A 15,511-nucleotide genomic window follows, 5' to 3' on the forward strand; every position below is an offset into this window, starting at 1 on the left:
CACCAGGAGCGAAAGAGCTGCCAACATGTTTTACAAATCCTTTACAACCAGCCAGCCCAAGGCCTGGAAATTTATTAGTAAACTTCCAGCAGGGTTTTACAAAGACCTAAAAGAAGAGAGGAGATAGGGCTAGATCTTGACCTGATGGAGAACAGGCAGCTATGAAATACAATGCCAGCACAGCTATTATGAAAGAGTTTCTTAAAAAGAAAGATGATTTTGCACTTGCTTCTGTTTTCTGGGATAAGCCACAAGCCATAGCTGTGACTATGAAGCTGGACCCAGAAGACACAGTGGCCCACTGGGTGAGTCTTGAACACACATTAGAAGCTCTCAGAAAGAGTTCTTGACCCTTTTGGACACTGCTGAACACCCAGGCATGCCAGTAGAGATAAAGATCTGGCTGCAAAGGCTAAATGGTCCATGGGTACTAGTGCCACAGATCCATTCTGGGTGTGGATCAAGAGTTTGATGTGTTCTGTTCTTACTAATGCATGGTCAGCCAGGCAGAGACACCTGTGATCTGTGACTCTGCTGGTACCTGTACCACAGTACCAGGATGCATCTGACAGCTACACACCTGCATTTGTCTATGGAGACATAGAAATATGAAGACCTTGATGTAAAAAACATTTTAGTAAGAGGATTTAATGACTCATCAGCCATGGAAATAATTCTCTCTGTTCTCATCCACCAGGACATTCCTCTGTTTCATATAGTAATTGCAGACAATCACTATCTCCTCAGTTCACTGCCATTAATTCTCCTTCAGTCTAAATTACAACGCTACTACAATTTAATGCTCCTTTAATTTCCCTCAGTTATATTGTGCAGCCTCTATATGGCTTTCCTCTCACAGATTAGTTCAAACCTAAACAACATCATCTCCTAACCTTGATCCATCAGGCAATTCCTTATGTATGGACTGAAGAGCATGCACAGAGACCAACTGAGATCAGTGACATTTCATAGTGACAAAAGGGATCTCACCTGGCTTACGTCAGGACGCCTTTTTCTTCTCAGATATGTACCTTTCAACAAATGTAATCTCAGTGAGTGTGCAGTTGTTTGCTCTGACATCTCTCCTTCTTATGGTAGGTTTTCTGTTCTGCTGAATGCAGGAAAGCCACCTGTCATACTGTCCTACAAACTGACCAGCAATGAACAGGACAAAGCTTTTTAAGTTTCCCTGTGAGACTTTGCCCACAGTCCCTGGAGGTGGAATTGCTATGCCTCAGTGTCTCAGGGCCCTCATCTGCATTGCTGATGCTTGGCAGGCTCTTGTCCATCGTTGTCCATCGCTGACTGATGGCAGCCAACTCTCTGCTCAACCCTCACCACAGAGAAGAAACACACTGTCTCCTTACAGTGTGTGCCTTGCTTGAAAACAGGCCATCAGGGTGGCTCAGACTAATGCAAGCTTAGCCTGAAGGCAGGCTCAGAGAGCTGACACAGCCAGGTACCACAGCTCTGCTCAGAACTGGCACCTTGCTGGGTCAGAGCGATGGTGTCTGTTTGCACTATGCATCCATTTTCTTGGATAAGTAGCTGCTTTAGTATGCTTCACTTTTTTTTCTGCAGTATCTCAACACATTTCCAAAATAAAATGTAAACTCCTTATAAGCTGATAGGAACCAACCACTGACTTGAATCACTTGCTTGAATTCTGCTGTTGCAAATTCCTACCAAAAGCAAATGCCATTCATCCAAACAAGGGGTGAGTTGGGACAGACTGAGGGGTCTCCATGCTAGCCCAATAATACATTTCTTAGTGAGTTCTTCTGTACCAATCTGTTAGAAAATAGCAACATTGTGAGCATGACATAAAGAAAATCTCCATCTTTAACATTTCCCCTTAATTTTAAAGCAGAGGGTATGGCTGGCAGTAGACACCTGGTCATATGGTTGTAACAGCCACACAGAGAAACATCACATGTGAGAAAAACATATCTAAATACACCTAATTTTCATATTGATAGTGGCAGTGTTTTGGGCAACCAGAGACAAACAAACCTCCAGAGCTTCCTGTCAAACAGACAAGGACAGCCTGAACCCCTGGAGGACAAGAGGAGTTTTACCTGAGGGAAATCTGAATAAGGGTTTAAACCAGTGAGATAACAAGCTGCTCCCAAAAGGAAGGTACACAACATCTGGCATGGTGCTGGGATGCTGCACCATCTCCATCTGTGGCCAACATTTAGCAAAGTATCTGCCATACCTTTTCACCTTCAATTTAGCTCACTCTGCAAAGACTCTCACTCAGTCCTGGGATATCCCTACTAAAACTCATGTTGTAATATTTAGTATCTATATTAAAAAAACAGAAGGCTCCGATCTAGGCCTGAAAATCTAAAATACCCCAGATGCATTTAAAACAACACCAGCGTAGGTGTCCTTATTTACTATTTAAGTATCTGTCAAGTGCTGGCAATGTTCTCAAAACATGAATCAGGACAGAGCTATTTTATTTCCAGTGGAAATGCCTGAACCTCATTTAATCTCATTCAGCATTTGACCTGTCAGAACCCATATGGGATGAAGCACTGAGTGAATTACAGAGCAACAGCAACTTCTACTGTGCCCTAATTATTGATTAAAGTAGAAGGTAGGCATTTGCATGGTCCACACTCGATGCCTTTCCAGTTCAGAAAAACACACTTTTCTGCAGTGCTGCTGCTATGTATATTACCCAACTGTGACCTGAAAGTGAAAACAGCTATAAACACATATGAATCATCTTTGTACATGATTTTTATCCAAGTTCAGACAGGTAGCCTGGACTGTTAAGCTGTTTTTACCTTACTATGCTGTGGTTAAAGCAGAGTTGAGGCAAGGAAATGTACACGTGTCAGCTTTAAAGCTGGCATTGTTCCTCTAACACGTGAGGAAAATTAAAACAAACCTCAGGCCCATAAAAATCTGCATTCTGCAGTCCGGGGGAAAAAACCCCATGCCATTTACTCTTGCCATTAATGCTCTGAAAAGGCATTTTCCTGACATAAAACTCATTTTCACCACTGGCTTGGTTTTGCAGCATGGTAGCAATAATGTTTAAGCCTGTTGTACACCCCTTCATGAAACAATCTACAAATCAGCTTCACCAGGTGAGCATCCCACTGCTGGCTGCAGCCACTGGCCCAGATACCAAGGGCTTCCAAGTGGGAAGGAACCCCTTTGGCATCAGGTGAAAGATCAAAACAGAACGTTTTGTTTTGTCATTTTAAGAAGAGCTTACTAGGATGTTGGAGTCTGGGAGAATAAATCAATGGAGGTTTCAACTTCAGAAGCCAATTTGGAACAAAAGGCAATGTAAAAACATCGAGCTGTCCCGAGAGGCTCACAAAGGCCATTTGCATCTTGTCTGTATGCTCCATGGAAGGGAGTCTAATTCGAGCACTTGCCAGCTATTAACACGTGCTAATGAGACTCCTGCTACTGCCAGTTCGGGATGAGGACTGCAGGATTCCTCACAGAGCCGTGGGAGAGGGGGACTGGCAATCAAGGAGTCATCATGAAGAGGCATTTCTCCTCTGGTTCCCACTAATTAAAGCCTCTTTCGTGGTTCTTTTTAGAAAGCCGCTTTTTAAACCCATCATTTGTGGTGGTCCGAGCAGCCAGCATGGAGGCAGGAGGGGTCGCATGGAGGGTCACCATGGCTGATATTCTGCACTGTAACTGCACCTCCTTTCAGTTTAGTCCTTATCCAGGATCCTACTGATGCTGAGACACTGTCTGATAGGGACCTGGAAAAATTATCCTCGACCAAACTGAGCTAATGATGTCTGTAAGACCTAGAGCCTGTAAGAACTGAAAACTAGAAACTGGGAAGCATTAAGTGCAAGGGCTCTAGGGTATTTACACCCTCGTTAGAGGACTGGTCACTGTACTCAGACTCAATCCCATACACAAAGCTGTCCATCACCCTAGGAGAGACAGGAACATCTTCATGTCCAGAAGGGATATAGTCTGAGCTGCCCAGTTGACAGGTTTAGCTTGTAGCCTGCATGCCAGTGAGGCGTGGGAAGCCCTGAGGCAGTGGCAGCCACCAGTGTGACCTCTGGGTCACAGACTGTAATGGGATTTCATTACAATCACACCCTTGCTGTGATTTCCTCTGTTCATACAAGGAGACTCACACCCCCCTCACAAGAGTGACAGGAAAATGCACATCTGCCCTGCACAGCAGTCCACCTTGGGACAGCAGTGCTGGCAGGCACAGCTCAGCACACAGATCTTCTCACACAGCACACCCACCACATAACCTTGGGACTCGTTTGCATTTTGCCTGAGAAGAGCAAGCAGCGTTCAGTTCAATCAGAAATGAAAGCAGAACCCATTCGAACAAATGGGAAGGTAACAAGAGCCCCAATTCTCCTCTTGGACACGATCACAGCTCCTCTTAGGGCCAAGCAGAGCTGGGAGTGCACAAGACAGGAAGAGGGCTCTTGGAGAACAGAAGAACCTGCTTTAAGGACATGACACAGAGCTACAACAACCAGGGAGAGAGAGAAGTAGAAAGAGACATACTGGAGAAGCTGACCATTGCGAAATGCTGACACCGGTCTCCTGTGAATTCGATCGGACACCTACCGGAAGAAAGAAAACCAGAAAGAGAGAAACAAGATAGCAAAATGACACCCAAACAGACTGAACTGAGGCCCCTTCTGATCCCTTCCATGGCTCCTATCCATCTGCTTTCAGCCTTCACCCTTACCTGCAGCCCTAAGCCCTAGCCCAAAGCTGACACCAAGAGTCTTCCCTGACTAGACCACTCTACATCCACCGATGTGCCCGGGAGGTTTTAAGTAGTGTGGTGCATTTTTTGTCTTCAAACATACTTTGCTTAGGATCTGGCATGTACAATCGCAAAGGCAGTTTCTCCAAACATCTCTGTCCGAAGAATCCATTTGGACATCTGGAGGGGAAAAGGGGAGAAATCACAGAACATGTCTGGCACAGTTCTTGAGGCTAAGGTCAGAAATAAAAAGTGCATTGTGATGAATGGAAAAAATAAAGGCTTTACATGTGTATTTACTTTTTGCTTTGCTTTAATCAGGCACCTGCAACATCAGTGCTCCAGCTCTGGTTTTAGCCTGAGTCTTCAAGCAGCCAGCCAAACCCCTCCTGCTCTGTCCTGCTCTGCCTGCCTCCTTCCTTCTCACCTGCTAGGAGCACAGCTGGCAGGAAGATGGAGATGGGTCAGATGCTACTTTCAGAGACTCCGTAGAGCTGCTATCTAGACAAGATTAGCAAGAGGCACCAGAGAGTGGTGAGCAGCTGCTCAGGCGACAGCGAGCGTTGGGTGCAACAAGTGCCTCCCTGTTATCACCCCAGAAGTGGCCGTGGGGTGTTCCAGGGAAATGGGTTAGAGAGAAAGCATGTGCAGAGTCTCTGTGTTAACAGAGAGAAAGGGACAGAGAAGGAAGCTGAGCTGAAGAGGTCTCACATGCTGTCCAACTGCAAGGCTCTCTCAGACTATCCTGACCAATGTCACTTGATGGGACAGGATGTGCCAGCTCATGGGCACCAGTTACACATTTGGATGATGCTCAAGTGGCAGGGAAGGTGCCCTGCCGATGAGGGCCACCAGGCACAGGCACCAGCTCATGAGCAGCTCCCCAGATTTCTGCAAGCGCTCTCACCCAACCTTGGGTGGTCAAACTCTTTTCCCCCATGCACTTGTCTCTCTCCCTCATTTCACATCTTTTCTTCTGGGCTCCTTGGATAGTCCCTCAAAGTATCCCTAGCTTTCTTGAAGTCCCAACTCTCACCTTCCTGTCTCATAACTCACTCCCTCCTTTCTCCACTGATCGCTCCTTCCTCTGAGCTTAGGAGGGTTTTATCTTTATAGCATTTTACTTCTGTTTTCCAACTTCCTGGGGTAAGTGAGGCTGCAGGCTCTGCCTCAGACCTTCCTCGCTCTCAGCTGCCACCCACAAGATGCACTGTCCCTCAGTGCTCTGCAACTGGTCAACAAAGAAGGGATTGAAAGACACCTCAGCAAAAAGCTCATGGATCAGAGGACAAGTCTGGAGTCAATAGCTCAGCTCCTGGACAGTCCACTGTGAAGGACAGCAAGAGACCAGAGCAGCCTCAGCAAAGGTCCCAACCTACACATGTGGTGGGGTGAAGTGGGGCAGGTCCAGGTTCAGGTCCAAGTCCAAGTCCAGGTCCAGGTCCAGGCTCTATGTGCTCACTGTCAGCCTGGCATGGGCAGTGCAGATCTGACCCTTTCATGCCTCCCAGTCTGTGGACACAGCAAAGGGTCTGAGGAAGGGATGGCTTTGATATTTAATATCACCAAAGCTTTGCTGGCAGCTTAGTTCTATCCAGTTGCTCGAGGGCTATGGAAGCATTTGTTGTTCTTGACAGATTCAGGTTTAGATGGCATGTTATAACTCCAGTAGCAACAAAAAAGGCAGGAAGAGATTAATTCTTGCTTCTCTCTACTTGCTTAAGGGAACACAGAGAGTTTTTTCATCAACCTTTTCATTCCATTAGGGGAAGTAGACATTAGAGAAGTCTTCCCTATTCATTATGACCAGAAAATCTTGATTTTTAATAGTATACCTCATCATGGACATATACTAATCTGGGTCAGGACATGGGAGGGAGTGCTAGGGATTCTCAGCCGCTGCACCAGCTGTACAGACCAGGGGTACACCAGCCCACTGGTCAGGCCTGCAAGGATCAAGACTCCCAAGTGGGAGAGATGAGATTCAGATGAGGTCTGGGAGGGGCTTGAGGAGGCATCAGATGGCTGAGCACAAGGCAGGATAAGGTGTCAAGATCTCCTTGATAAGGTGATGGATATGGCTGGTGCCATTCCCCCAGTGCACGGACGGCTAATCCTGCCTGGAGACCTGCATTAACATTCCCAGGAGTAGGCTGAGGTATTTGCTGACTGTGACACTGACACACTAATTCTCCATCACCACAGGCTCCTAAAGGAGGCATTCCACACATGGGACAACGTCTTGGTAGTCCAGGGGTATCCTGAGCCTCAATGCTGGATGCCTAAAGGGGACCTGTGGATATACCTCTGAATCTGGCATGATCCAAGGAGAAGACATAGCCAGTAAAAGGCTGTATAGTCTCTCTGTCCCATCTACTGTCCTTTTCCACCTCAACAGCTCCAAACCTGTCCATCTTTCACCTAAAGAATGTATTTCCCAGTTCTCCAAGGCAGGGTGTCCTATGTCCAGGGGATATTCCACCTGCTGTCCCTCTCACTGAAGAAAGTTTTGGAAGGCCCTGCAGAGCTGACCTAGCTTTGGAACTTGATTTCCTGCTGGATTTCATTGCAGCTTTGGTATGCCTGCACTGTGCAAAAAAATTGGTGCAGCCCCACTGCCCATGACCAAATCTGACTTTTGTGCTACACAGCATCTGTTTTTTGGGACCTGTGATCACACCTCCATGTGGGACTGTGCTGGGCTGTTGGTGCACCTCCAGCTGGTCAGGGAGTACTTGAGGGCACAGCTCTGCATGAGGCTGCACTGAGCTCCCTAGACATGCACTTCAGTTTCTCAATATCCAAGTCACTTCTGAAACTGGAAATCTGACTCTGGTCAGGAAAATACCTTTGAAAAATTCACTCTTTTCTCATTCTTGGATGTTCATCTTGGAGACCAGAAAAGGTAGACACACCAGCAATGTCATTTCACCAGCAGAGAGCCCAGCCAGCTCCCAAGGAAAGCCCAGCCCAAGGGGTGACCATCAGATGTGAGGCCTGTTGACCTTCCTGTAATGAAGCAGAGGAAGGTGGTGCTGGGAAGTGAAGAAGATGTCCTGTTGACAATCAAGGAGCACAAATGTGAGGCAGCTGGGTGACACAGAATTACAAGGAAAGCCCAAGGGAAGCAGGACTTTGAAGAAACCTTTAAGAGATCGTACTGGGATTTGAAGAAGGCATCCAAAATAGAAGGTGTCTTCCCAATCCTTTCTGAAGTTTTTCATCACCAGCAATAAGAGTCAGGAACTTATCCACAGAGTCTTCTAGGGAATCCCGTTTAGCTTGCACTGTGCTTCCCATTTGTCTGGGATCTGGGATTTCATGTACGTTGTGAGCACACTGAAGGGCCTCAAGAGTGCAGCTGAATGAAGAAAATGTCCTACCCACCCCAAAAAGGAGGGCTTTGGGTGAGACAAGCTAAAACTGCCTCAGGTGCACACCTACAAGTGGTCAGCCAAGGCTGGAACTTCAGTGTAACTGAGGGTGAGTACCATTAAGGAAAGATTGAAAATTATGTACAAACCGACAGGAGGAAATAAAAACCCAGAGAAAGGAATTGGTGAAAAGTGCAAAAGCAAAACAAAAAGGTGTCACAGAAGCTTTGATGTCATGACAGCTACCATATAGCCCATCTTCAGATCTCTGCAGTCAGCCAAGCGTGGGTGGGGAGAAGAGCTTTCTAGACAGAAGGCAGTAGATAACTGTCATCTCTGTGTCTAGGACAGCTCAGGCTTTTCATCTTTAGTTACTAGTGAATCAGCACTGGGAAAAGTGACAGAAAGAAGCCCTCATGAACATGAGCACCTTCTGTCACCTTCCAAGCTAGTGTACAAGCTGTCAAGACACATGTGCTGCTCTGGCATACCTGTGTCCTGGCTCCTCATAAGCAAGGCTGCAGGCAGAAACAGTGACCACGAGACCTTTGAGAGCATGCAGCGATTTTGGCTCCTTTTTTCTTAAATCTGCCTCTTACTTCTAGCCTGGTGAAGATGATTTATTATTTATTACTGTGGTTCCAGATGTAATTTCTAGGAAAAAAAATTTCCAGGCTGCATGGCACCCAAGTCTCCCAGTCTTGACAGCAAGAGCAATGGAGAGCATCACTTCTGCATGCAGAGTAAGGGTTTCTGGGCAGCTCTTCTTCAGTGAGGGATATACTTGAAAGTTAAAGCTCACCGAAGCCAAGAGCCATGAGATGGTGTTTGATCATGGTGTTTCTTCCTGCATATTTGTCCCTAGTCAAGAGGTTTTGGCTGGCTGTCCCAGCAAAACAGTCCCTCCTCCTTTGGAAAGCTCTTGCAGGGACTACACAGATGGTGAACTACTGCAAATATTACCTTTGGACTTTCTGGTCCCCTCACTGGTGTCACAGAGGCCCAATGTGTCTCCCCTCAAAGGCCAAGGGAAGCACAGAAAGGTGTGTCTGTAGGAATGGTCTGAGATGCACCAACCTCTTGCACACAGCACCTTGTCCCCTCTCTAGCCTGACTGGAGATTCCCAAAACTGCCCTTGCTTAACTCCACATCTCTGTGCCTAATTGCCACCTCTGAAACTTACTGGTAAATGCCATTGACAAAATTGCCCAGAGATTTTTTCTGTCCAGATTCTGTTGTTGCTGGAAAATGTCTATTTCTTTCATCTCTGACCACAAGACTTTTTTTTTACCCCATTTCAAAAACATCCACAAAGTTCTGCTCTTGGGTTCAGGGTGAAGTGCAGTGAAGTATTTACATGGTAACAAAAATGCAGTAAGATGAGCAGCCAAATAAAGAATCTCAAAAAGTACAAACCAAAATGGTTTGAATGACCCATTTCTGTGTTGTTTGCAGAGCACTGATTTCAGAAAATTGAGATACTTTGATATTTTTCCCTGTACCGGGGCAGAGCAATAATTATTATTAAATATTAGTTGCTACTATTAACTGATAACATCATTATCATAATGTTCCTGCTGGAAGCAAACCTTTTTTCTGCCCAGCTGTTGCTCTAAATCTTGCAAGGGCTGGCACATTTCCTTTGCTCCTCCAGATCTTAATTAAAATGCAACAAATTTGGTAGCTCTCATAAAGCAACCCATGTTCCAGAAGAATGTGAATGAGCAGGTGCTTAAAAATAATGGGAGAAGGAGAAGCTGCAGCAGAAGGACACAATGCACTGATGTAAGCAAATGGAGAAATGTTTCAAGCATGTTGCTTATTTGTGCAAAGGGCTGAAAAAGAAGACAGTTCTGTCATTGTCCCCTGACCAGTCCCAGATGATCAGGCTCTGGAGAGCCACAAAAGGCTGGACTCCACAAAATCACTGATGGGAAGAAAAGAAAGCAACCAGAATAAATGCAGAAGCCTTATCCAGAGCAGCTAATCAAGGCATGTTTGCTGTATAGTGGAGTCCAAATCTTGGGGACATCCACTGCTAGGCTCAGTGAAGACAGCAGCACAGGAGGAACAGGATCTGTGCCGCTGTCTTTACTGAGCCTTGCTGTTGCAGGATCAGATTCCACACTCTGATGGTGCTCAAGGGTCTGATACAGTCACATGTGCATTAAAAAGGACACAATCAATAGGATGCACAGGCAGGCCACTTGAACTGAAAAGGTACCTGATCTCATCACCCAAGATAAACAGCATGCAAAACCCAGGGAACGAGTCCTGGCTGGTTCAGGAGATTTGGAACAGGATGTGGAGATTTTCACCCCTAGCTCAACACTGCAGGCTCTTCATTTCCCAGGACATTGCAACACCTCCCCACAGAACTACTTGTACATCCATGGCAAAGTGAGATCGTTGTAGTTGTGCAATGAGCAACTCGTGCTGACCAAATGCCACTGGAAGTGGTGGCACAGCTCTGGGCACCACAGAGGAGCTGAGCCAGTGGTGCTGCCAGGAGGAGTACAGCCACCTGGGATCTGCCTGATGTTCACCCCTTTGGATGGTGCACAGGAGAGCTTGCAGTGTGGCCAGCCCTTCAAAATGATCTTTCCTTTTTCTTGGGAAAATCTGCAGGAAACAGTATGCATGGAGGAGGTGAACATGTGATTTTTGAAAACTGGCGATTTGATTTCATCAGCTACTTTAAAAATGAGCTGAACTTTTGTCTTTTTCTTTGCTTTGTTTTTTTTTCTTTCCTTGACTTTCACTTTTTGTCAGAGGTCCTCTAGGCCTCTGACCTGACTCCCTCACAAACCCAGAAAGTCTGTTTATCCATTAGCATTTGTAAATCCTTCAGTCTGACTCTTGCAAGTACAACTGGTCCGACATGATGGGGAAGTGTCATTCTATAAGTCTCTTTAAGTCTTCTGATCCTGTGCAAGATCCTGGCCCAGTACACCAGTCATTTTGATTCCATTGACCACACAGAAGAGTTTATATGAGCAGAGAAGGCCTGTACAGCAATGAGACTTGACTTGCTTGCTTTGTTTGATGGGAAGACCTCAACTGCGCATAATATGTGCCAAGACCTAACTGGGAAGAAGAGTATTTCTGCTAGCTCAACCCTGTGGGGCATGGCACGCAGCAATAAAAGATCAGAGCAGCCCCAAGCTGCTCTAAGTTGTGCCAAGAACCCAATGAGCCTTCAGGAAGGAGGCAGACCCAAGACCAGAGGATGCCAGTCATCCCAATGCTATGTGTGGCTGGACATAACAAACCAGTCACCACTCTTCTGTGTCCCAGCTCAGTTCAAGGCCTTGAGATTTGCTTGTGTGAATCCCTTCTGCAGGTACTGGAATTTGCTCTGCTCAACCTTGCCACTTCCCTACAGTTATGGTGAGAAACCAGTCCAGCTCATAAGGTCTCTCTGAGCAAAATCATCTGGAGAAGGGTCAAGAAATCATTCTTATCAAGAGCTGGGGCTTTTCAATTTGCAAGGGCTGTTGAGCCAGTTCTGCATGTATGTGGCTCGGTTATTTCCCAGGTTTATGCCAAAAATTCACAGAATATCTCAGGCAGATCCTACTTCTCTCATCAGACTTCCAAGTGGTCTGTTTTCAGAGTCAGGATAACAGTACAGATTGGTTTCCGTTCAGGTTTCCTTTTACTTCAGCATGTGTACAATTTATTTCAAATTAAGGGCAAAATTATGCAAGTACACAATCCAAAAAGATACATTTTCTGGAATAGCTCCAAGTCCATTCTGGGCTCTTCCTCAGTGAAGAAAACCCATTGTCCAAGGTCTAGATGAAGTTTGTTGAAAAGGGATGGAGGAGGTGGGATTACAGGCAAACACTTTGTTCCTCAGAATTAAACAAAGCAGGAGGAACATGTTTCTGGAAAGCCTGTTATAAAATGATAATAAGTGCTAATTTAGGTGATATCTGTATCAAATCAAGCATGAAGCACTTCAGGAGAAGAAATTATTTCAGAACTCAGCTGCTCTTTTTGCTTCAGAGTGCCAGGAGGAACATCTACAGGAAGGTTCTCTGATGCTTCTGGACAGCTGCAAACAATGGAATCCACTCCAGGAAGCTAGTCACAGGATGTGGCAGGCAGTGAACAAGAACACCAAAATTCTGGTAGCTGGTACTAGAAAGGCTGGTAGCATCACACAGGTGCTGGGATACAGAATCCCTTTAGTCCTCAATGAAGGAGGGCTGAGAGCTGGCACAGGGAGCCAGGAGACCCCCCAAGGCCCTGCTGACTGATCAGAATAGCAAAGTAGAAGCAGCACACAGACACGTACTGTTCCTGGCTCTTGTTTGCTCTTCAAGGCAGCTTGAAAAGGTTGTGAGCAGAAAGACCTACCAATCTCCCCTATGCTCATGTCTCAGAGGCACGGTGAGGCTGGAGAACCAAGACTAGCTCCCATGTTTCAGAGATCAGAACTGCAGGTCAAAGCCTGCATCTTTGCCTCCACTCCAGCTGTATAAATGCCTCTGTTATGAACCAAAGCAGCAGATCTTGCTGCAACTAGGAAACTGTGGAACATGTCAGCATCTTGGCAGTTGCAGGCAGATAAATGTGAAGTCTGTTTATCCAGTCTTCCCCAAGAATCACCCATGACACTGGTAGAGACATTTTATGGGAAACACTATGTTCAGTTCAAATGCTTCTGCATTCCTCAGTAACTATTGTCCTCTGGAATCCAGAAACTCTGAAAGTACACCACTTCAAAAGCCAGGATTTCTTATCTTCAGATTGTGATTTAATGATAAAAACACAAGGAGAATGAACATCCAGATATCTCCTCAAGCAGTAAGATCAGACTGTGCTGTGTGGAAGGCACTTGGGTCCCCTGGGCTTCTGCAAACACTGAACTGCCTTTTCTGGCAGATGAACAGTGACAGTGCAGACCTTCACAGCACCTCGTTTTGGATAACACTTTCCTGCCCTTCCATACACAAATGTTCAATTTCAATCTGGTTTTAGCAATTGGTATCTTGGAACTCATTAGAAAAGGAAATCATTTTACCATCTGCAAGTGAAGGATTCAGGCTTTCAAATGATATGAAATAATTAGGTCTGTTTTGTATGGCACATAAAATCTTAATGGAATCCATCACTGAGCTTTCCCTCTGTTCATCAGCTGTCAGAGCAGCCTGGTTTGAAGGTAGAGTGTTTCTTCATGGGCTGGAATTACTTCGGTTAAAACAGGCTATCTGCTGAAGGTATTTGATATCTACCACATGTATCCTTCATTAGGAAAAATTGATTCTTATGTATGGCAGGAGTTCAGGTAATTCTTGCTGTCATTACAAATTGACCTGATTGGAAAAGTCTTGATATAGATTCAAGTTCTTCCCAAAAGAAATAGTCTTGAGATCTATGCTTTAGGCATGACCATGTTGCTTACAGATAGAGATATTGATTCATACACTCCTCCAGACTTCAGGAGTTGAATCCTTCCCAGATCAGAAAGACTGGAGCTGCTCGAGCTTCCTAGGGCAACAGCTACAGCAGAAGAGTGGCTGTGGCTTCCCTCATGTTTCCTATGGGGAACACTGAAAAGATGAGCCTACAGTGCCACCAAGAAGCCAACGGCAGTGACAACTACCCTGAAGTTGTACATGGCTGTGGTGTACAAGGGCTGCTCACACTCCATGCACATGGGAAATGTGGAGGACCACAGCTTCTGGTTTCTGTCCTACACAGCTCTTTCTGTGTGTGAAGGAACAAGTCTGGGAGAACTGGAAGCTACTGTTCATCCCATGTCCTTCCATCCCAGCTGACCCTGCATTGGAAAATGAGAGCACGAGAGCTCAGCAGGATGCATTTCCACATGGTCTTTTCTACTGCTCCATGCCAAAACAAAGGAGTATTGGGAGGAGGGAGGAGTTGTGCTCAGTGTGATCCAGACCACAAGGCCTTCCACGAGGGGTGATGGGTCTGTTCAGGTGCATCCTTCACAGCCTGAGGAGCTGAAGTGTCTAGTGAGCATCGCATCCCACAGTGGCAGTGGTACTAGGCTGACATCCACAGATGTAAATACATTTGGCTGTGTGTCTCCATGGAGAGGTGTCTGGGCCACACAGGGAGAAAATTGTCAGCTCTGGGTTTCTCCAAGCTGGTCACAGTGATGCCTGGGTCATCACATGAGCTCAGAAGATGACTGCATCTGCTCAGGAAATGCACACTCAGGGCACCACCTCAGGCTTACTCTGCAGGAGCCTGAGGGTAGGTACAGGTGTTCTCTGGGCACCTACAGCTCCAGCACTGGCAAAGGTTATTTATGGTCACTATTAGGCTATGGAGGTGAGGTGTGAGATGCTATTGGGCTTGCAGGCTGTGAACCAGAGGTGAAAAAGTCTCGCATCCCATTCCACATCCCTTTGACTATGCAGCTCCACTTCAACCTCTTCAAGGGACTTCATTTTATGCATAACTTAGTATGTATCTCTGTTTGTTATTGCAGGTTTGAAAGGGAGAAATAAACAACCCACAGTGGCCACAAAGCAGCACAGAGGGGTGAAGAGCTCTGTTCTAAGCCTGGGCCCATGAAATACAGACAGGAGAGATTAGAAACAGGTCTCAGCAAGGGACTCCCTCCAGTCATAGAGGAGGGAGGTGGCTGTGCACTGGGAAGACCCCCATGCTCGGAGGGGAGGACATGTCAGAAGGTCACACTGAGCTTTGCTCAGGAAGAGCAGAAGGGACCCAACTTTCCCTGAAGCTGCAGAGGAGACAGGGAAGAAAGGGAAAAGAAACAGCCAGGATAAACATATTCTTAGAGAAAGAAAAGCCAGGAAGAGTGAACAGTGACACACACACAAAAGGAAAATACGAATCCTCACCCCCCACCCCTACCCCTCTAGTCCCTGTTTCTGAACCTACACAGCTCAAACTGCAATTGCCAGGAGAATTTCAGAGCTACCCCTCCTCTGGCAGTTACAGAGAGGTCTCCTCTTCCCCAGCCAAGTAATTTCCATATTGACACAAGAACTCCACTCACTTACTTGCACGACAGCTGATTAATCCCCTCGATGTAGTAGCACACCCCACCATTGACACAATAGGACTTGGCTGTTTCGTTGCATTTTCTAGCATGCCCAGACCAGGAGGAGAGAGTTGTGGTTACTGCAGGGGAAAACAAAAACACACACAAAAAGGATATATTGTTATTCCCTTTGTTGGGCAATTCTGTTTCCTTAGATGATTTTCAGCTAGTTCATTTGCCAAAGTAAAAATCTCAGAGCTACAAACCTGTGCCTTTAGACCCACCTTCACCTCTCTGGGTCCTGGGGCTGCAACCTGACCTTTTCTTTCTCAGAAAAAGCAGCCAAGTGAGTGAGGAGTTAAAGACAAGCCTCCTACTAGGCAGCGTGTCAGGACTAGATCATCTTT

General features: G+C 46.2%; 1 protein-coding gene across 1 annotated transcript in view; it reads right to left on the reverse strand.

Moving 5' to 3' along the window:
• Window positions 1-15,511, reverse strand: part of NRG2 (neuregulin 2) — an 84,661-nt gene that overhangs the window by 16,498 nt on the left and 52,652 nt on the right. Inside the window, exons 4-5 of the mRNA XM_009081857.1 lie at window positions 15,124-15,244; window positions 4,528-4,586 (exon numbers count right to left, since the gene is read on the reverse strand). Of these exons, the coding sequence (XP_009080105.1) occupies window positions 4,528-4,586; window positions 15,124-15,244 (180 nt within the window). The remainder of the gene's footprint in view (window positions 1-4,527; window positions 4,587-15,123; window positions 15,245-15,511) is intronic.

This window comes from Acanthisitta chloris, unplaced genomic scaffold, assembly GCF_000695815.1.
Source record: "Acanthisitta chloris isolate BGI_N310 unplaced genomic scaffold, ASM69581v1 scaffold1079, whole genome shotgun sequence".
Classification (NCBI taxonomy): domain Eukaryota; kingdom Metazoa; phylum Chordata; class Aves; order Passeriformes; family Acanthisittidae; genus Acanthisitta; species Acanthisitta chloris.